Consider the following 21915-nt stretch of genomic DNA (forward strand, 5'->3'; position numbering starts at 1 on the left):
AGTCAGTGGAAAGTTGCTATTCTCCTATTTTTGTGCATATTTTTGCACTTTTATTATTTGTGTTCATACTGTGCTTTGTTTCTATTGTTCCCACTCTGGGTTCAGTTGGCGATAAAGAGTAGGCTAGAAATATTTTTAATAATAATAATAATAATAATGTGATTTCAGCCCATTTGTGTTGTCATGTTCCCTACTGGGCCATAAAAAGCTCACGACGACGAGTGGAGCGGGAAGATCCCAGTCACAACTAGCACAAATTTATCCTAAAGGAGACAGTAAAGGTAAAGGGACCCCTGACCGTTAAGTCCAGTCGTGGACGACTCTGGGGTTGCGGCGCTCATCTCGCTTTACTGGCTGATGAGGAGACAAGGCAATTCCTGAGAAGGCTGACTTAGCGCCAGTAGCTGTCTATGCCCTTGATAGTGAAGCCAACTGCCCAAATATTCCAGAAATGGTCTGCTTAACTGCTGGAGCTTTCTGCCTCGGCTGCTGCTGTTGCTGCTTCTTTTCTGAAACACCAGTGCTCATGCCCATAGTACGCTTGGCGGTGAAAACTATCAAGAAGGATGGTACCTAGTTTATCCTAGAACAGCATGGGGTATTGAGAGCACTGACTGCTTCCTTTTTTAAAAAAATAAATAAAAGGATGACTTTTGTAAAAAGAATGGCTTCAGCTGGTGAGCTGAATGATTGAGCTCCCTTTGACATTTTATTTTCTTTTAAATAGCCACTTAATTATCACCTCGCGGACGCAGGTGGCGCTGTGGGTTAAAGCCTCAGCGCCTAGGGCTTGCCGATCGAAAGGTCGGCGGTTCGAATCCCTGCGGCGGGGTGCGCTCCCGCTGCTTGGTCCCAGCGCCTGCCAACCTAGCAGTTCGAAAGCACCTCCGGGTGCAAGTAGATACCAGCGGGAAGGTAAACGGCATTTCCGTGTGCGGCTCTGGCTCGCCAGAGCAGCGATGTCATGCTGGCCACGTGACCCGGAAGTGTCTCCGGACAGCGCTGGCCCCTGGCCTCTTAAGTGAGATGGGCGCACAACCCCAGAGTCTGTCAAGACTGGCCCGTACGGGCAGGGGTACCTTTACCTTTACCTTTAATTATCACCTCATTGTGGTACATTTTGGAGTACCTTTTGCATCTGATTCATAGGTCAACAAAAATGCCTCTCTCTTCCCTGATCCAATATTTGTCTCTTTGTCTCATATATACCAGCTACTGAGAGCCTTGGGTATCCAAAGCAGCAACAGGGGAAGTCTGCAAGAGTGGAGTCCTGATACTATAACCAAGATGTTGTTAATGCAGATGTGTACAGAAACTGACCTCTGTGTGCTTTGACTTTCCCAAAAACTCCAATGAAACATGAAAAAGTATATGTGATCCCCCCCCCACCCTCTCTAAAACCATTGCTTGCCATGGGCAGTTTTCAATCTTTACACCTGGGTTCTGCCATCACTACCCTGAAGGAGCAATCATATTTTAACTATCTGGCTCCATGAAGACAGTTCTCTGGGGACCACTCTAGGATCAGCTGAGAAGTCTCAAGTACAGTGGTACCTCAGGTTAAGTACTTAATTTGTTCCAGAGGTCCGTTCTTAACCTGAAACTGTTCTTAACCTGAAGCACCACTTTAGCTAATGGGGCCTCCTGCTGCTGCCGCGCAGCCGGAGCACGATTTCTGTTCTCATCCTGAAGCAAAGTTCTTAACCCGTGGTACTATTTCTGGGTTAGCGGAGTCTGTAACCTGAAGCGTATGTAACCTGAAGCATATGTAACCCGAGGTACCGCTGCATTACTCTTCTGTGACCAATGTGGAGGAACAGAGGTCTCTATTGTATGCTTGCATTCAAGGTTTTTTTTTTAAATGATGTCACTTTTAAAAATTGGGATAGGTTGCTAAGAGCAAAGTTGTGCTTTCGACATGCATTTCTAGAGAGAATTTGGTAAAATGGCTTGTGATCCCCTTCGATGTTTTTCTACTTGCAAGGCTTACAGAGCTAAGTGGACAGGCTGCAGAGGGAGGCCTTCTCTTTGAGCAAGTGAATGGAATAGGAAGCCTCTTGCCAGGCAAAATGAGGGGCGGTGGGAGGTCCAGAAGAGTGCAAGCAAGACTTGCTCAGCTATGTGAGTGTCTACAGATCTGAGGTAGAGCACCAAAACCATCTAGGTTTAAACCAGGTTACCAGGTTTGGATATTAAGAGCAAGCCATGTTTAATGCAAGTTGAGATTCATAAGCCAGCTTCAAGCCATGATTTCTGATTGTTGTTTGTTGGCCACAAACAAATGTCAGTTAGTTGGCCAGGGAGGATTTGAACATACTAGTAAACCACAGTTTACTGTCACATCAAAAGGCTGCCATGGTCAGCTGAGTCAACAAGCATAATCTGGTCATGGTAACTAAGCCTTTTTCTTGCCATGTATTAGTTTCCAATCATATTTTACAGGGGTCACTGTACTTTTCTCAGAATTTTTTTAATAATTGTTTTTTAAATGACAAATGTTGCCTTTCCGAATAGCTAAAATTGTTTGGGGAACTTTGGTAAAATAGTAATTCTGAATTATCACAGTGGTGGAAAATGCTTGAGAATATTAATAATGAACCTCTGAAAAATAAAGCACTATCACAACCATACATTCTAACAAAAGGAGAACTGAACTTTGATATATAAATTGTATCTGCAAGATAAGTGAACTACAGACATCAGAAGCTCTTGATTCACAAAGCTAACTAAATCCTGAATTCATGTTAAAATTAGTAGTGATGAAATCATCTCTTGCTTATTGATTACACAAACGCTAGCGATCACTTGAAAGTCAAACTTTCAGCCACCAATAAAGATTTAATTATTTTTGTTATCTTTTGTTATCCTGTTTGTTTTAAATAATAGCATTCATATTCCACTTTTGTCATTGCAACTTTTATGTTCATATTTCAGATTAAAATTGTCATCACCATTATATATACAAAGTATCTTTGGGATAGGAAAGTAATATAATCACATCACATATTTCTAAAAATTATGTCAGAGAATGTTTGCTTTCACTAGCCATCCCAGACACTAAGATCCTCAGAGATCCTGCTCTACATCTCTTATTTATTACAAGGGCAATGGAACAGAGGGAGATGAGTGTTTTGAGTATGGATCACTGTATTCGAGAAATTCAACACACAGGCATATTTGTGTGTTCAGGAAAGATGAAAACACCGTCCACTTGGATTCCCAATATTTTTAAAAGTTATTTATATTTATATTAATAAAATGAGAGCAAAATGGTAATGATTGGCATTTAAGTTTAATGTACCACACCACTATAAAGCAAATGAAGTGCTGTTTTTAAGCCTCTTATATTTCAAGAGAATCTGCTGTCTCTTCTTGGTTGGAGACAGAGCTGCCTTTATATACGAAAGTCCTCTGTTGACAGGTTGATTGCTTATAATATGTTTAGAGCAGCTTCTTCATTAAACATGTTCATCTCTGTACCCTGTTACACATTATTTTTGCTTCTACAATTATATTTAATAAACTAGATTGGACGTGTCCTATACTGCTGGAACAGTGAATCAGAGTCACTGCAATCCCATTTTTTTTATAATTCATTAAATTTGTGTACTGCACTTCATCCGAACATCTCAGGGCAGTCCACAGCATAAGTTATGGAAGAAAACCACAAAGTACATAATAAAAACAAGAACAAGAACAAAGCAAACCAATAACCTCCCTCCCACAAACACATTTAAAAGAACATACTGTTAATCAGCCCAAGGCCTAGTTGAAGAGGAACATTTTCACCTGGCCCCTAAAGATGTATAATGAAAGTGCCAAACGAAACTCGCTGGGGAAACCATTCCACTGCAGAAAAGGCCCGTTCTGGGTTGGTTTATATGGGCAGAGATGGGCCTTAGGGTATTGTGGTTCTGAGCCATTTAAGGCTTCATAGGTCAGAACTAGCACTTTAAATTGGGCCTGGAAAATAATTGGCAGCCAGTGCAGTTGGGCTAGGATTGGTGGAATATGCTCAAACCATCTTAACTCGGTGAACAACCTGGCTGCTGAATTCTGCACCAGCTGAAGTTCCCAAACCGTCTTTAGAGGTAGCCCTAGGTATAACGTATCAAAGTAATCAAACCTAGAATTGACCAGAGCATAGACAACAGAAGATGGGCTATCTCTGTCCAGATAGGGGCACAGCTGGGCCACCAGTCCAAGCTGATGGAAGGCACTCCGCACCACTAAGGCCAACTGACAGCAAAGGATACAGGAGTTACCCCCAAGCTATGTATCCACTATTTCAGAGTGAGTGTAACCCCATCAAGTGCAGGCAACCTCCCACCCATCCATCCAGTCTAGGGAACCTCCCACTAACAGAGCCTCAGTCTTAGGTGGAGTGAGCTTCAGTTTGTTGGCTCTCACCAAGTCCATTATTACAGAGGCAATACAACAATTCGGCACATCCACTGAAGATGTAAAGGAGAAGTAGAGCTGTGTGTCTTCAACATACTGCTCACAATGTACTCCAAAACTCTGGATGACCCCACTCAGTGGTTGCATGTAGATGTTAAACAGTGTAGGGGCTAAAATTGTGTCCTGAAGGCTCCATGGGGCCCAAATAGGACCAGAACCACCACAAAGTGGTGCAACCACCCAGCCCCAACTCAGCCAGCCCCTCCAGGAGGATACCATGGTCAATGGTATTGAAAGCTGCTAAAAAGCCAAGGAAAATTAACAAGGACACATTTCCCATGTCTCTCTCCCATCAGAGGTCATCATACAGGGTGATTAAAGCAGTTTCTGTGCCCAAACCAGGCTAAAATCCTGATTCAAATGGATCTAGAAAATCAGTTTCCTTTTTTAGCTGTTCCTTTTGCTGAGCAGTAGGGCTATTTGAGGGTTTTTTCTACAACCAAGCAGGACATAAATTATATTACATACGTACATACATACATACATACATACATGCATACATATTGTGTAACATATTTAAAGAAAAATATTAACGGCCTGGAAATACCCCCAAAAGAAGAGAGAGAAATTATTATGCATCATACTTACTGAGCACTACTGAAACATCTGCTTTATTCCTGAATTCCACAACACAGCACCGCTCCAGGATTACTAACTCAGCAGCTTCACAACACTGTAAAGGGAACAAAAGAAAAGCAAGAGTTTTACTCAGATTCATCCAATAATATGGCAATTCAGGCTACAAGAAAGGGAAGAAGAAAGTATTACAGACACCACCAGTTCTGCGAAGAAGCCAGGGCCCTCTCTCCATCAACCGGGGGTGGGGAGATACTACGCCACTTCACTGGCACTAGTGACTTTTGGTTCCTCCTCTTCTCAAACTGTTTCCTCCAGCCAACCACTTGTAACAAAGAACTGCAACCTGAGTTTGCTTATTTCCTTCTCCCTCCCAACCCCCTTTCCTTTTTGGCGTTATCTTTTTTAAATTGTAAGCTTGAGGGAAAACACTGTCCTGTTCTTATTGATCTGAAAGGCACTCCAGGGGCCTTTTTTGGCTGAAGAGCTGTGTAAAAATTCTTCAAACATTTACTCACTGATAATAGAGTTTGCTAGGGACACGGGTGGCGCTTTGGGTAAAACCTCAGCACCTAGGGCTTGCTGATCGCATGGTCGGTGGTTCGAATCCCCGTGGCGGGGTGAGCTCCCGTCCTTCAGTCCCAGCTCCTGCCCACCTAGCAGTTCGAAAGCCCCCCTGTGCAAGTAGATAAATAGGTACCGCTTTATAGCGGGAAGGTAAACGGCGTTTCCGTGTGCTGCGCTGGTGCCGGCTCGCCAGAGCAGCTTCGTCACCCTGTCCACGTGACCCGGAAGTGTCTCCGGACAGCACTGGCCCCCGGCCTCTTAAGTGAGATGAGCGCACAACCCTAGAGTTGGTCACGACTGGCCCATACGGGCAGGAGTAACTTCACCTTTAATAGAGTTTGCTATCTAATAATAAGCAGCTTTTAATTTTTGATAGCCAGTGTTGTACATTCCTTTGTATTGCTTCAAACAACTCACTCCTAGATATACCTGCACTATGCATGTAAAAAAGCTTGTAAAGCCTCAGTTGTTATCATCTCCTATATGAAGTGGCTGGATCCAAACTAAATCAGCTGAAATCCATGTGAAAAGTTAGACTTGGCTTAAGTGCCATTGAAATTGAAGGGAGCTAAGTGCAACTTTCTTACAGCACAATCCTATGCATGTTTATTAGATGCATGCCCCAATGGGTTTGTTAGGACCCACCATTCAATTAGGATAAATAATTTTACTGTAATGCCTGGATACAACCCAGGATCTTTTTTCTGGTAGGACTGTTGTAGTGTTTTACATTTGTGGATGCAATGGTAAGACTGTGAAAGTCTTTCTTGTTTCAGTGTGTTATGTAAGACAAAAAATACCCTTTATAATCATGATTCCATACATGCAATCTATACCAATGAGAGAATTCACAGGCACCAGACTGTTTTGTACTTCTGTATCATTAACTTTCTGTCTCAGTTAGGCTCTGTTGGATAACTTGAGGGAGTTAAAATGATGTATTGAAAATCATGAGACTTTGTACAATGCAGTGGGGAAAAAATACTGTGGAAAAATAGCTTGAAAGAAGTTCTGAACAGAAGAGCAGGGGTGACCTTTCATTGCTCATGGACTGCAGCTTGAGCAGAATGGAGACAACTTCCAAAAGAGACATAAAAATTGCCCTTTCTTAGCAGAAAGGCAAGAATCTTGGCTGACATGTCAAGGAGCATCTTCAAAATGAATTTATAACTATTTAGAGTTCTGAGATGCATGTTTATCTTCACAAATAAGTTTCAAAACGTAGCTGAAGAATAGGCTAAGTCAGTCTGTGTCATCCTGGGCTCCCAGTGTACGCTGGCTGGGGCTGATGGGAATTGTAGTCCAAAACATCTGGAGGGTGCAAGGTTGGCAAAGGCTGGGCTAAGCCATGAGATTCTTCAGGCCAGAGCAATCAATTAACTAACTAACTAACTAACTAACTAACTAACTAACTAACTAGTAAAAGCTCAACTATTAATACATTGTTCTTAGTACAACTTGACTAGCTTTTATCCTTTTATCATATTTCTTAGAACCTCAACATTAAAGTGAATATTAGTACAGAAGCATAAAACATTCTCAAGCAATGAGAAATCAATGTGCCTTGGAAATTTAGAAACTAAAAAACCCCCCACAATTATAATTTATTGCAATCTATATTCCACAGAAGGGTTATCATATCAGCACATGAAATGGTGAAACAAAACACACAGCAACACCTCAAAAGAATGACTTAATTTCTCTCTCTCTCTTTATTCTGTGCAACATGAGGATATTAATAGTTACAGATGCCCTATATATCTTGGAACTGAAAAATATATTACTAATCAATAAGCGTGCTGCAACTGAACACCTCCTGCAGAGATATTTTGGCTCCTGAGGCGAACCAGAAAATGCACCCCGCCCCGGGCCAAGGATGAAGATCTACATCCGGAACAAGTAGAGGGAATCAAGTTCTACATCTGAATCCGTTGTCCCTGTGGACCCTGCTGCCTGAGTCGTTCACTTCACCTTGCCTCATGGGTGGGCCAGTCCTGCTGACTGCCACAAAGGACCCCAATTCCCAGTCCTGCCATTTTCCTTAAGCTAGAGTTCTAGTTTTCAGTTTACATAGCTACTTCCTCTTCCTCCTCCTTTCACATCCTGGCATTAATGGTTAAGCTTATAGACACAATTTTACTTTTCAAAGATACTCATCTGCAGCTTAAAAAAAAACAAAAAACCCTCTGCATTGTTGAGGCACACAAAGCACTTCATGGATCTCTGCTTCCATTCATGCCTGCCTTGGTAAGATCTTGTCCTGCTGTGTAGAAGACCAAAATCCCTCTGGGGCAGCCTCCCTCCACTTCAGCTAATTATTTGGGATTCATACAAAGCTTTTGCACACCTCTATTATATGACCTTATGTGCACCGGCATTTGGAAGTCAAATTTAAGCTTCTACTGGGAAAATGCTTAGGTTTTAGTTTATTTGCTCGGTTCTTTAAAAATATGTGTTTATACTTGTTTCCCACCCCAGGCTTCTGGAAGGAGCAAACCACAAATCCAAAAGTATAAAAAAGACATATTGATTCAGAAAGCACATCTTTCCACCAAGCAATCCTAAAACTCTTCCCAAGACATTTTGCACTGGCCAGTTAGTTTATGATTAATATCACCTTAGCTTTTGGGCAACCTCAGGTTCCCTTCTTGCAATACAAATATCCTCTCTCCAACAGAAATAAGGGGAAGCTAGCAAGGGCATTAAATATGGCCAAAGAGAACTGAAATGTCAGAATTCTTTCCTTATTCCTGTTCATCTGCCTTGATGTGCCACAGGAAAAAAAAATGTTCTGAAGTGAAAAGGTAGCATTGTCTCCAGAGGCTTTGATAGATGGTTTTGATGTCATTATGGGAAAACTCTACCCAGAGCTGCTTCAGATGCCTATACAGCTCACATCCAAAGCGAGATTCTTTAATATTTTTTTCTCATAATAGATGAACAGCTCCTTCTATACAGTACAGAATGTGTTTTTTGAAGAAAAACAACCTAAATGTACATCCACATTTCTACATATTTTACAAATAACAATTTTCAGGAAGAGCTGTACACATCTGAACGAGATCCGCGGAGAAATGGCACTAATTGATACACCAGGGAAACAAACTTACACAGCAGGCAGAGCCGAAGAACATTAGTTAAATTAATCACACCAGAAGCATAAGCACATCTCTTTCCTGTCCACATGGGCATCTTAAAATGTTATCCCATTTAGAACAGTATTAGAAATATGCAGGGCACCTTACTGAAGGAAATAAGAGCCAATTCTTCAGTTTGTGAATTTTTAAACTTGCAAGCAACTCCTTTATTCCACAAGGTGTGCTGAATGCTCAATCTAAATCTGATCGCATACATGTGGCTGCAGCAGGGGGAAATGCAGATGTGCTTTTGTCTGGATCCCTCTTCAGACAGCGCCACTCATAGCTTCACTGAAAGCCAGAGCAAGAAGAAGGAAATGCACTAGCCACAGATACAGCCCTGAAATGTGTGACCTTTTTGGCCACGGACCTGACATCTGCTTGTTCAGCTGAACTCCTGGGAAGAACACTCACATGTGATCAAGATCCCTGCATTAGATGTGGCCAAAAGGTTCCACAAATGTCAGGGGAATGGCTAACTGGCACATCCCTATCACAGTCACATGTTCAATGAATTCATGAGTGCTCTTGCAAGAACAGTGTTATTATGGGTGGTATCAGAGCAGGTCCATTATGCCTGAGTATGACTTACAGCACAATCCTAAACAGGCCTATTTCGAAGTAACTCCTACAGTATTCAACAAGTGAAGCTGAATGCTGGAAGATACAAGACAAAAGCAAATACTTCTTCATACAGTGCATAAACTATATAATTTGCTCCTCAAAGCAGCAGTGATGACCACAAACCTGTATGGTTTTAAAAGAGGATTAGTCAAATTCTTGGAGGATAAAGCTTTCCATGGCTACTATCCCTAATGGGATAATTGGGACACATGTGGCGCTGTGGGTTAAACCACAGAGCCTAGGACTTGCCGATCCAAAGGTCAGCGGTTTGAATCCCTGCGACAGGGTGAGCTCCTGTTGCTTGGTCCCTGCTCCTGCCAACCTAGCAGTTCAAAAGCACGTCAAAGTGCAAGTAGATAAATAGGTACCAATAGGTAAACGGCATTTCTGTGTGCTGCTCTGGTTCGCCAGAAGCGGCTTAGTCATGCTGGCCACATGACCCGGAAGCTGTACGCCGGCTCCCTTGGCCAATAAAGCAAGATGAGCACCGCAACCCCAGAGTCGGCCACGACTAGACCTAATGGCCAGGGGTCCCTTTACCTTTACTTTTATCCCTAATGGTGATGTTCAACCCCCATTTGTCAGAGGCAGCAATGCTACTGAATGCCAGTTGCTAGAGACCACAGGAGGGGAGGGTGCTGTTGTGCCCAGGTCCTGCTTGCAGGACTTCCCACGGGCATCTGGTTGGGCACAGACAACAGGATGCCAGACTAGATTTGCCACTGCCCTGATCCAGGACACTTTTACGTTCTTATGTTATGTTTAAGTCAGCTTACAACGTAATCAGATATCACTCTAATTTCCATGCTGAACATCCGAGTAGCTAACTTGCAGGTGTTGTTTCCATCAGCCCCAAATAGCATAGCCAATAATCAGAGATTATGGGAGTTGTGGTTCAACAATAGCTAGAGGGGTTAACTCAAATACCAACTGGTGTAATAGGAAAGACAAATACTCACATGAATATATCACAGGGTATATCAGCAAATATAATAATAACGACCTATTTCAAGAAGTAGATGCTGGGTTTTGTTTTGTGGGAGTGGAGTAGTAGACTAAAAATACAGTGAGTTTTCAGCTCCCAGTGCTCTGCTGAAATCAATTTTTACATTAGTTGTGGCAATCTGAAGATTCTCTACTATCTGATCACTTTTCAATTACCTTGCTGAAATGAGATAATCTTCTCCCTCCAGGAGCCTGGACAAATGTCCACATTTCGCAACAGACAGCAGATAACTGACACCTTATTGGCAATCTCAGTGTGGAAAGTCAAAAATTAAATAAGATCCAACAATGCACTTGTGGTTGCAAGACATAGGAAGAACTTTGTTCAAGTCGAGGCCTTGGACGGCTTCTACATTGGAATTTCTTGATAGGAAAAGGCTGGTAAAGTTTCAAAGGGTATCACTCCCAGTAGTTAAAAATGCACCTCCTTGTTGTTCATTGATAGTGCCAAGCCCCATAAGCTCTTTTACCTGAATCCTCTCAGTTTCTATGGTTTTCCCCCACTGGGCTGCACACTGATGGTGGAAAATATGGATTTCAGCAGATGTAGAATAAGTTCTCATATGCTTGCTTCACTATGACCACAACTTGAATCTACATCTCTAGGCCTCTGCAAAACAGCTACGCAGCTATACATGTGGGTTGAGTTGTCAAGAGTGCTCACTGTGGAGCAAGCAAGAAAAAAGCAGATGGAATGAGTACAGCGCTCATTGCCACTACTAGCAGTGTGGTCATGTGAGCCAAATCTAATTTTCCATACACTCAGTTCAATGCCTTATCCCTGTGGTATGGGACACCACCAACCAGGTCATACCACTTGTTACCTGGTGTACTGCTTTTCACAGTCCATCCTGCTGATTCCTCTGAAGTTCTTTCCCTGATTTTTCTTCATTTCCCTTTTCTCTTTCTAGATTGCAATTCCCACATCTTTCTCTCCCAAAATACAAGTGCATCAACCATTCCTGAGATTAGGGATATTCTGCATGCAGCTACCACTAAAATATTTGGGGGATTTAAATTATAACATTGATGACACAGGAGTTTGATGTAGTTCTGATTACACAATCCCTAATGAGGAAAGAGATGCCATGGGTGACCATCATCATTTAATAGTCTGGGAAGTGGAGAAGGAAACCTGTCGCAAATTTCCAGCTGAGGAAGAGCTGAACAAGTTCAGAGAGGAATATGGGAAGAGTAAAGGGGAAAGGTAAAAGTGACAGAATATGTGTTAGACAGAATATGAAAAAATATGTCCCCGATTATTGACTGAAGGTATTTGAGGCCAACACTGGTCTAGATGTGTTCAATGCCTGGATAACTGACCACATGGGAACGGCATGTACCCCACTCTGGGTTCCATGGTAGGGCAGGAAGGGGGGAAGCAAGGCACAAATGAAAGAAAATAAAGAGGGTTAAATTGATCTCATTGCTCAAAGTTCTATTTGGCTAAAGTTGAATGCAATTTCCACATCTCGGCCAACCAAACAGATAAAAGTTTTTGCAACTTTGCAGAAGTCAAAAGATATGAAAAGGTTCTCTATTACTTTACAGAGATGCATGTTAAGCTCATTTGCCTTTGGTCACCCCAGTGCAAAAGTTTTCAAATGGTATTAAACAGTATTTTGAGAATACATATATGCCAAGAAAATGTAGCAAAAATGCCTCTATGTATCTGAAGGATTCTGGGATGTGTTGGAATCATGTGGGCACAGTAAACCTTCACCCCATAAGTACTGTAAATGCACCCTAGAAAACATCCAGGAATTCCTATGTCTGCTTTCAGGGCAGTTCCCCATTAGTAAACTCATCCCTCAGCTTCCTGGATTTCCCAAATGTAAGCTGACAGCAAGCACTATTCTAATTTCAAATCAGATAAAGTAATTTAATTAATTCAGAGACACAACAAACCACAGCAATACCACTATCTCAAGAACAAACACTTATTCTCTGAATGATATATTGTTTCACAGATAAGAGCCTGTTGTAATTAATACACTATTCCACTAGTACACTGACAACATTATGCTAGTAGCTTGCATTTACTCTGTAAACTACAGTATAGCACGCAATACAACTTAAGAAAAAGCTGGTACTTGCACTTACTTATATAGACCATTGTCAGTAGAGATCGATCATGTCAGCGTGCAAACATTATATTAATTCATGGACTATATCATCTTAATGCATCATGCATATGCATAGCTAAAAAGGGAAAATTAAACTAATCAATCTGAGGCTTGTAAATCAATAGATTTATTTACAAGGTTATATACATTTTCCTGACAGAGCTCCTAACAATGGCAACTGTCTAAGGCAACTTTATCCAATCTGATGCCTTCTGTATGTTTCAGACCACAATTCCTATAATCATCAGCCAGTATGTCAATGTTTAGGAATGCTGAGGTTTGTAGTCTGGGGAAGACTAGTCTAAGAGAGTAAATATGAAAGGGGGGGGGGGAGCTGTGCTGCACTTATGAGGAAAGTGCATAGTTAATTCAACTGTGCCAGAAAACAACATACACAGATTGTACAGAACGCAAAGCTGTCACTCAGATTCAGTGGCTTATCTGAAGACAATTACTTGCATCTCAAATGCAAATTGACGTTATCCTGAAGTTTGTGTAATGTGTTAGTGCCTTTCTCTCTCTCTCTCTCTCTCTCTCTCTCTCTCTCTCACACACACACACACACACACACACACACACTTAATAGTTTAATTAAGAATTCCCCTTAAAATGCTGTTTTCCATACCTTTTGCACTGTTCAACTTAGCAGCTTTTCCGTTTAATTATAAATGGCTGCTGCATTTGACTTATGCGACTCATCAGATTGAAAAATGATGTGGAAGAGAGGAAACAAACTGTAGTAGGAAGGACAGTCTGTGGCTACATCAGGTCCAGGGGAGAAGTGTGATCAGGCTGCTTCACATTATTCAGAACGGATGTGGGTTGCCTGCAGTTTTAATGTTTAGGAACAGCTGTCCTAAATATTGGTACACAGAAGAACAGTATTTTAGTAACAGTATTTTAGTAATTCCCAGTAGGGAATTCCACCCTGCTGATTTCAATTAGCTCTCTTTCAAATCTGGAGGTACTTACTTTCCATGGGTAAAGTTCCCCAGTCGGGGCAGTGATAATTGCAGTTATTTCAAGAGGTCTGCCAACCAGCTACAAACAATGAATTTCTTATTCAAACTTAGTAAGAGAAGGATACTATATTTTTGCTGGTGCCAATTTTTGATTTGTCAAGTCTTCTAAATTCCACTAATGAAACTAGCTTTTTTGCCCTTACCTCCATTTTCAACAATCCAGCCAAAGTTTGCTTCCTTTGATTTCATTATGGGTTTTACATTTTGGGTGGTGATGGCACCAAAAACCTGCACAATAAGGGCTTGTTTTCATTTCTTTGCACTGCTAATATCAAGAGGGAGAGTTTGAGACTAAGAATGGAAGTTCCCCAAGAGTTCTCCTCCCCCAGTCTGTCACTTGCCACAGACATCATCCTAATACCTCAGACAAAAATAAACTAGTTAGAACTTTTATGAGTACATAGCATTAGAAGTGGCTCCAGCTGTCAGTGCTTGTTCAGATGAATGGTTTAGTTCTTTCCTATAATGGGTCACAAGCACACAAAGATAAACAAGCATCCCTCTTACAAATGAATCACTTGGTGCCAACCCTGATTTACTTTCATTAGCAGGCATAAAAAGGTAGCACAACTGACTTGACAGATGTGTTTTAAATTACCATTGTTGACTTTATTGTTGCAACTATTTAACAGACCCAAACAGAAGCATAAATTATCAAACTGACCACAGATAAGATGTAGGCATAAACATTACAACTGGCTCCATGATTCTAAACACTTGTAATATAATATCATGGTTTGGATAACTTTATAGCCCTATAAGAGTGTTATGATCTCATACAGCCACCAACTGAAAATATTGTAAAAGACTCGTGAGCCAACAGCTGTTCTGCATGCATCCAGCATCTTTGCTACATTTTAGTACAAAATGTTTTTTATATATACTACAATGCCAACTTCTTTTTAATATTCAATATTAAAAAACAGAAAGGACAATACATAAATTAAGTATCTTTCAACAAAAGAGGCCATTGTATTATTAGTTAAGTAGTTATTTTATAACAATGAGAAATAAATATATTGTTGAATTTTATAATGGTAATTGGTATTCCAAATACAGATTGATAGTTCATTTTTCTATAAATTTACTGGCTTAAAGATTAGAAGAACATCTAGTAAAATATGCAAATTTAATGGAGAGAGAATGCCCCCAGTTTTTTTATTCCCAGTCTATGGTTTTTTTGGAGCTCATTTGGGCTTCTAGTGACATGCAGTGCAAATCCTTGTCACCGTTAATAATTAATTAATTTTAACCATTGATGGTTTCTTGCTTCAACCATAGATGTCATTGTTCCATTCAGTTTGCAAGCAAGACTGCAGCCTTCATTGCTTTGCTGCTATCAGAAAGAACGAAGAGTCACAGAAAGAGAACCTAATTTATGGCCAGTTTGCTTTAAGACCGTATTTATTTTGCTGAGCTCATCATTTCATGTGATACTCAATATAGAATAATCTTGTAGTTCTGTTAGATATTGAAACAGCCATTTAATAATATACAAAAGTTTTGCTTTTCTACTTCTCCTCCCGAGCAAGAGAAAATAAAGCTTGCTCCATTTTCCATGTAACAGCCCTTTAGATATTTGAAGATCACTATATTTCATCTCAGTCTCCTCTTTTCCAAGCTAAAGATGCCCAACTCCCTCAACTTTTCCTCATAAGGCTTAGTTTCCAAACCCTTGACCATCTTGGTTGCCCTCTTCTGCACACATTCCAGCTTGTCAATATCCTTTTTAAATGGTAGTGCCCAGAACTGGACACAGTACTCCAGATGTAGTCTGACCAAGGCAGAGTAGAGCAGTACTATGACTCCCATTGATCTGGAAACTAGACCTCTGTTGATGCATTAGCTAAGACTCCAAGATCCTTTTCACATGTGCTACTGGCAAGCCAGGTGCCCCTCATATTATATTTGTGCCACTGGTTCTTCCTGTCTAAGTGTAGAACCTTACATTTATCCCTATTGAAATTCATACACTACATTCACAACATTTCCCTGATCCGTCAAGCATGTAACTCTATCAAAGAAAGAAATGAGATTCGTCTGGCATGACTTGTTTTTGAGAAATCCATATTGGGTCTTGGTAATCACAGTATCCTTTTCTAAGTGCTCACAGACTGACTGCTTAATTATCTGTTCTAGAACCTTTCTGGTATGGATGTCAATCTCACCAGTTGTAAGTTACCTGGTCTACTCTTTTCTTTTTGAAGTTAGGAAGAACATTTCCATGCCTCCAGTCCTCAGGGATCTCACCTGTTCTCCAGGAATTCTCAAAGACTAGTATAGACAGAGGCTTTGCAAGCTCTTTTAGTACCCTTGGGTGCAGTAAATCAGGCTCTGATTTGTAGCTAGCTCTGATAAAGTAGCTAGGTGTTCCCTTACCACTTCTTTTCCCATCTTGGACTACAGCTCCCTCCTTTCATTGATTACTCTGTTATTACCAGGTTAGGCACTGGTTTTCTTTGGGGTGAAAACAGAGGAGCAAAGTAGGTGCTGAACATATATTATATACAGCAGGAGTGGCCAACTCCCAAGAGATTGCGATCTACTCACAGAGTTAAAACGGCCAGTGATCTACCCCCCTTTTTGGGGTTCAGGTCAAAGTTGTTGAGTTTTTTTCAGGGAGGAGGTAAAATGTTGAGGGGAGTCACAGTTGTTCAGCTTCTTTGGTGGGAGCCAATGATCTACCAGTGATCTACCACAGATGTCCAGTGACCTACCGGTAGATCACGATCTACCTGTTGGACATACCTGATATAGAGGAACAGAGTAACAAGCTGGAAAGCAGTTTATGGGAGTAGAAGGCGCAATATGGCACAGAATTGAGCATCAACACCTTCCTCAATGTGCATTGCACTGTCCAAGTCCCCTGCTGTGTCAAGAGACACAGAATCATTGGAGACTGGTTTATTAGAGCAAATGGGGCATTCCCAGCATTCTGGCAACATGAGCCTGGCCTCTTACAATCAGTCAGGGGCTGGCTCTGCCTGGTCCTTGGCACTGGCTTTACCTAATGTTGGTCTCACAGGTTTAGGTCAACAGAAGAAATGATCTCTTACTGAGATGTTCTACGGCATTCAACAGTAGCTTGTAAATATGAACTACTATGGTTTTTTGGTGGCCTAATATAAATTACCATCCAATTTGCAAGTCTTAGATAACGTTAATGAGAACATAAACTAGGACTCTCATTAAATGAGAACCATAGATTTTAGTGCCTCTTCACAAGAAAAAAAGACTCAAAGGGATGGATCTACTGGGAAATTCATCACAGCCACCATTTCTGCTACTTGTAGATGTCCTTGGTCTATAGCCAGGAGAACAATTAATCTTATTTGTAGGCTGATGTTCTGAAGTAAAAATTTCAAAAGGTATTGGGCATGTTTCCCAAAAGATTACATATATATTGTTTTAAAAATGTCACCATGTTGCTGCTTGTGCACATTTATGAAACTTATGCTGGGCAATATCTTTTCTATAACTGCTAAGTTGACCGTTTTGCTTTGAACATTATTACAGTATGATTTAGAGCCTGTTTATTCTGAACGTGGGTAAAAATGTGCCATCATTCTTTAAAGAAGATTTTTCTAAAGACTGTGTTCTCTATAAGTGTGCATGAAGGTCACTTTTTGTGGCAATTCCTAAATCTCTGCTAAAAGCACGCGCGCGCGCACGCGCGCGCACACACACACACACAGTTGAAACAGTTCATTATTCAGAGTCTTGAAGATTTAAGGAAAGAACACAGAAGACAAATAATGATTATACCATACCTGCCAATTGCTCCTTTAAAAAATGGGACATCCTGTTTTTCCGTGTGAGACTGTGGTGGCTATTTGGGGTGCTACAGTTTCGTGCTATGCTCTTGCATTTTTCAGGGCAAGAGCAAGGCAAGGGTCATGGGATTCACCTGGAAATGCATCCCAGAAGATGCATCAGACTTTAGATGGAAGGTAGGCCTACTCAAGTTTAACATAAAAAGCAACAAGAAGTTTCAAATTACTGGACTGATTTTGCTGCTTTTGCATTTGAGTACTGAATAGCAGTACTGAATAGGGACGCAGGTGGCGCTGTGGCTTAAAGCCTCAGCGCCTAGGACTTGCCGATCAAAAGGTCGGCGGTTCGAATCCCTGCGGCGGGGTGCGCTCCCGCTGCTTGGTCCCAGCGCCTGCCAACCTAGCAGTTCGAAAGCACCTCCGGGTGCAAGTAGATAAATAGGGACCGCTTACCAGCGGGAAGGTAAATGGCGTTTCCGTGTGCGGCTCTGGCTTGCCAGAGCAGCGATGTCACGCTGGCCACGTGACCCGGAAGTGTCTCCGGATAGCGCTGGCCCCTGGCCTCTTGAGTGAGATGGGCGCACAACCCCAGAGTCTGTCAAGACTGGCCCGTACGGGCAGGGTTACCTTTACCTTTACCTTACTGAATAGCAAGCTCCCCAGCACGGTTCAAAATTGGTTCAGCTTATCAGAATTCTTCACTTTGTGTACCATAAGAACTCAGGATTTTGCTTATTTTTGCTTGAGAAAGCTCAGGAAGACCAAGACCAGGAGATGACACCCCAGCAGTCCCTGTTCATCCTCCCTCCTAAAACTCATTCAAGCAAGAGGGACAGTAGCACAGAATGGTTATGGAAGTGCTGTGGGGAGGGGTACTGCTTTCAGCCACTTGAAGATCTCTCCTTTAAAGCTTAGACTCTGCTGCCTTCTGAGCATGTACAGGTTATTGTCCAGGAATCTGCAAAAGGCATTACATGGGAGTGCCAACATTGAAACACTGACTCAGTGTATTATCCAAACCGAGACTCCTGGTTTAGCTTTCTTGGAAAAACCATGAGTTATAACCAAGTTTTGTCCTATGGGTTCAACCCATTTTTACTACTTTTCCAGAGACTTTGTGTATGGGTGGAATTCTCCATACAACACTTAAGAGGCAAGATAAACCAAGTAAGTCAGTAATGTGGATATCAACAATGTTTTTGACACACATTTTAAGTGGAAACAAGAACTATGTATGGATTATTAATGAATTAGACTATTAATTTAATGTAAGTATAAAACTTTTAAAGTGATTCCATTTTAATTATCAACCAATAATCATTCTTTAGGAACAGTTTTACTATGCACATTTCTACCTTGCTTCACACTGATCTTATGCAGAAGTGAGCTTTAAAATTCATATTCTACTGAACATTTTGTTCAGGATGAGTTTGGGGTTTTTTTGGTTTAAAAAAAGTAAAAAACAGATTTTTTTTATAAAAAAAATCTCTTATCAGATGAAATTGCTGTATAAGAAATGGTAGCACAAAAGCCAAACAAGTTTGCCATGATGCTACTAGGTAATTGCATTGTGAAGGACATATCCTTATTTATGATTTTCTTGCATAACCTTTTTCATGATCTGTGTAAGCATTAGAAAACCATGCCATAGGGCATGAAGTCTAAGTACTTTCTCATACAGATCACAGTTTTTGTAAATACAGTGGTCTTCCATGATTATACCTATTCCTAGAGAAGGAAAACCTGACTTTCATAGAGGAGATAGTAAATTAGCAGATTCACAGCAGCTCATGACTGATTCATGACAGTATCCACATTCTGATCATGAAAACCTGAAACTTTCAAAGCAAACTACGAAATAAGGTGGTTTTCATATAACACTTGAGTGTTAAAACTTCTAGTTTACAATCCAAGGCTTAAGCCAGAGGTAGGCAGCTCAGTGTCTCTAGGAGTTGTTGGATTCTAGCTCTCTCCAGCTAGAAACCAGCATGGCTAATGGTCAATTATGATGGGGGTTGTAGTCCAACACTATCTGGAGGGCTTAGCCATTCTATTCCTAGCCCATTGTGAGATCAGTCTTGCCAGTGACTGTAGTCATTGGCTATTACTACCCCATCTGTGAAGTGGCTAAGAAAAACTTAACCTACAACACATATTTGCATTCTTTTTGCATGAGACTTTTGTAGCAAAATAATTCAATACACCCTTGTATCATTCTTGTTTTGTTGCCACATAAACTTGGAAGAACCAACCTGTCTTGAACCAGAGACTGTGCTCTTCTCCATACAGATGCCTATACTACATTAAGAAAGCAAATTTGTCTCCCTGGATATACCAGCAGAGGAACTTTTGCTGTTTTATTCATTCTCTGTCACTGTTTGTTTGTTTGTTTGTTTGTTTGCTTTCATTCTTGTTATTTACACTTGACTGGTATTGTTTTTTATAAAATGTTGGGTTACCAATTGGGATCCCTGTTTTACCTAAAGAAGCACACTTATGCCTAAACAACAGGTGCCCTTGGGCTTTCAAACCTTCCTTCACCACTTGTTCATACCTTGCCTATTCAAGCCCAGCTCATATCTGCATTTGCTATTTCCCAACCTCCTCCAGCTCTGGTTGGGTGCTACAGATCACATTGATAGTGTCAAGACATTCCTGCTATGCCTTTAGTCAACTCCTCTCAACTGTTGCAGCCCAGTTCCATTCAAAAGCCTATTTTACTAATCCCCAATGCTGTTTAATACAGATGAAGTCACTGGGCATGGTAACTCGGAGATTTGGGGCCCAGCTTTTATGTATGGATCAGAAGAAGCTTGGACTATTTTGAACTGGTGCCTAGATGCAGTGGTGGGCTGGATAGGGGGCTGCAAACCAAGACAACCCTGCTAATATGGAGACTTTGTGGATGGGCAGTTGCCAGGTGGGGGAGTTGAGGTGTTCATCAGTTCTGGACAGGGCTGTACTCCCTTGGGAGTGCTCCTACATCCCTCTTTGTCACTAGAGGCTCGGGAACCTCCATGGCAAGGATGGCCTATTATCAGCATAAACTAACTCTGTTGTTTCCTGGACAACGTAGCTTGGACACTGTGATTCATGCATTGGCAACCTCACAATTAGACTACTGTAATGAGCTCCAGGTGAGGCTTCCCTTGAGATTGGTCTGGAAGTGGCAGCTGTTGCAGAATGCTATAGCCAGGTTGTTAAGTGGAGCACCTTGAGGGGTACAAATTAAAATTGTCCTGAGGGAACTGCACTGACTGTTGATCAGCTACTGAGCCACATTCATGTTCTTGTAACATACAAAGCCCTGAACAGCTTGGGACCAGGTTACATGAAAGCCCTTCTATCCCACTATAGACCTGCAAGGTCACTTAGATCGTATGAGGAAAATTTACTCATGGCATTGCACTCTACAGAATGTCATAGGCCAGAAGTCCCAAATAGACTTTTCCTACTACTGCCCCTCAAGTATGGAATGTCCTTCCTTCTGCCATATATGAAGTAGCAACCATCAGTTGCTTCATCTGCCTTGTAAAGGCATTACTATATATATATTGTCCAGCCTTTTTAGAGTGTTGGACTAAGGCCTGGGAGACCAGGGTTCAAATCCCCACTCAGCCATGAAACTCACTGGCTGACCTTGGGCCAATCACCATCTCTTAGCCTAACCTTCCTCACAGGATTATTGCGAGGATGAAATGGAGAGGAGCAGAACCATGTACACAACCTTGAGCTCCTTGGGGGGAAAGGTGGTATATAAATGTAATAAATAAATAAAATAAGGCCCTGTTTTTATCTGTATTAATTCCTGCTTTTTCTATGTTTTACATGCTTTTACATTAATGGTTTTAAGTTATATTTTTATTTTAATGATCTACTGTTTTTATGTTGTTGATTGCTTACAGGTTTTTTCAAATGTTATTTATAATTTTCTTTTAAAAAATAAATAAATACGAGGCAGCATTTCTCCCTAACACCAGCTGCTTAATGCGGACAGGAGCAAGGCCTTCACCTTTCTGCCCTGCTTGGGAACTTCCAAAGGCATTTGGCTTGAAGATGGTGCTGGGCAAGATTCTAATAAACTACAAGACAGAAATGCGGTCTGAGCCCTAAGCAGCAAGTTACTCCTTTGACCCAGCAGCTGGAGCTGTAACATCCACTTTGCAAAAAAGGAAACTATTTTATTTAACAAAATTTATACACCATTGGACTGTAGTAAAACCTCTCAGCAATTTTAAGAAATGCTAACACTATCAACGTATCAGAAGATCAAACCTGTCCCTTCTTAAGGAAATCAGCCCTGAGTGCTCACTGGAAGGACAGATCCTGAAGCTGAGGCTCCAATACTTTGGCCACCTCATGAGAAGAGAAGACTCCCTGGAAAAGACCCTGATGTTGGGAAAGATTGAGGGCACAAGGAGAAGGGGACGACAGAGGATGAGATGGGTGGACAGTGTGCTCGAAGCTACCAGCATGAGTTTGACCAAACTGCAGGAGGCAGTGGAAAACAGGAGTGCCTGGCGTGCTCTGGTCCATGGGGTCACGAAGAGTCGGACATGACTAAACAACAACAATATCAATGTATCATTTATCACTTATAAATTAGCAAGAAACACAGATGACT

At 41.4% G+C, this 21915-nt stretch overlaps 1 protein-coding gene across 5 annotated transcripts in view; it reads right to left on the reverse strand.

The window, feature by feature from the left end:
- Window positions 1-21915, reverse strand: part of INPP4B (inositol polyphosphate-4-phosphatase type II B) — a gene marked incomplete at its 5' end in the record, with an annotated part of 285439 nt that overhangs the window by 157090 nt on the left and 106434 nt on the right. For all 5 annotated transcript variants that reach the window (XM_079989479.1, XM_079989481.1, XM_079989482.1 and 2 more), the window contains one exon: window positions 5050-5134. In XM_079989479.1, coding sequence (XP_079845605.1) covers window positions 5050-5134 — 85 coding nt within the window. The remainder of the gene's footprint in view (window positions 1-5049; window positions 5135-21915) is intronic.

Source organism: Podarcis cretensis, assembly GCF_951804945.1.
Source record: "Podarcis cretensis genome assembly, chromosome: 9".
NCBI lineage: Eukaryota > Metazoa > Chordata > Lepidosauria > Squamata > Lacertidae > Podarcis > Podarcis cretensis.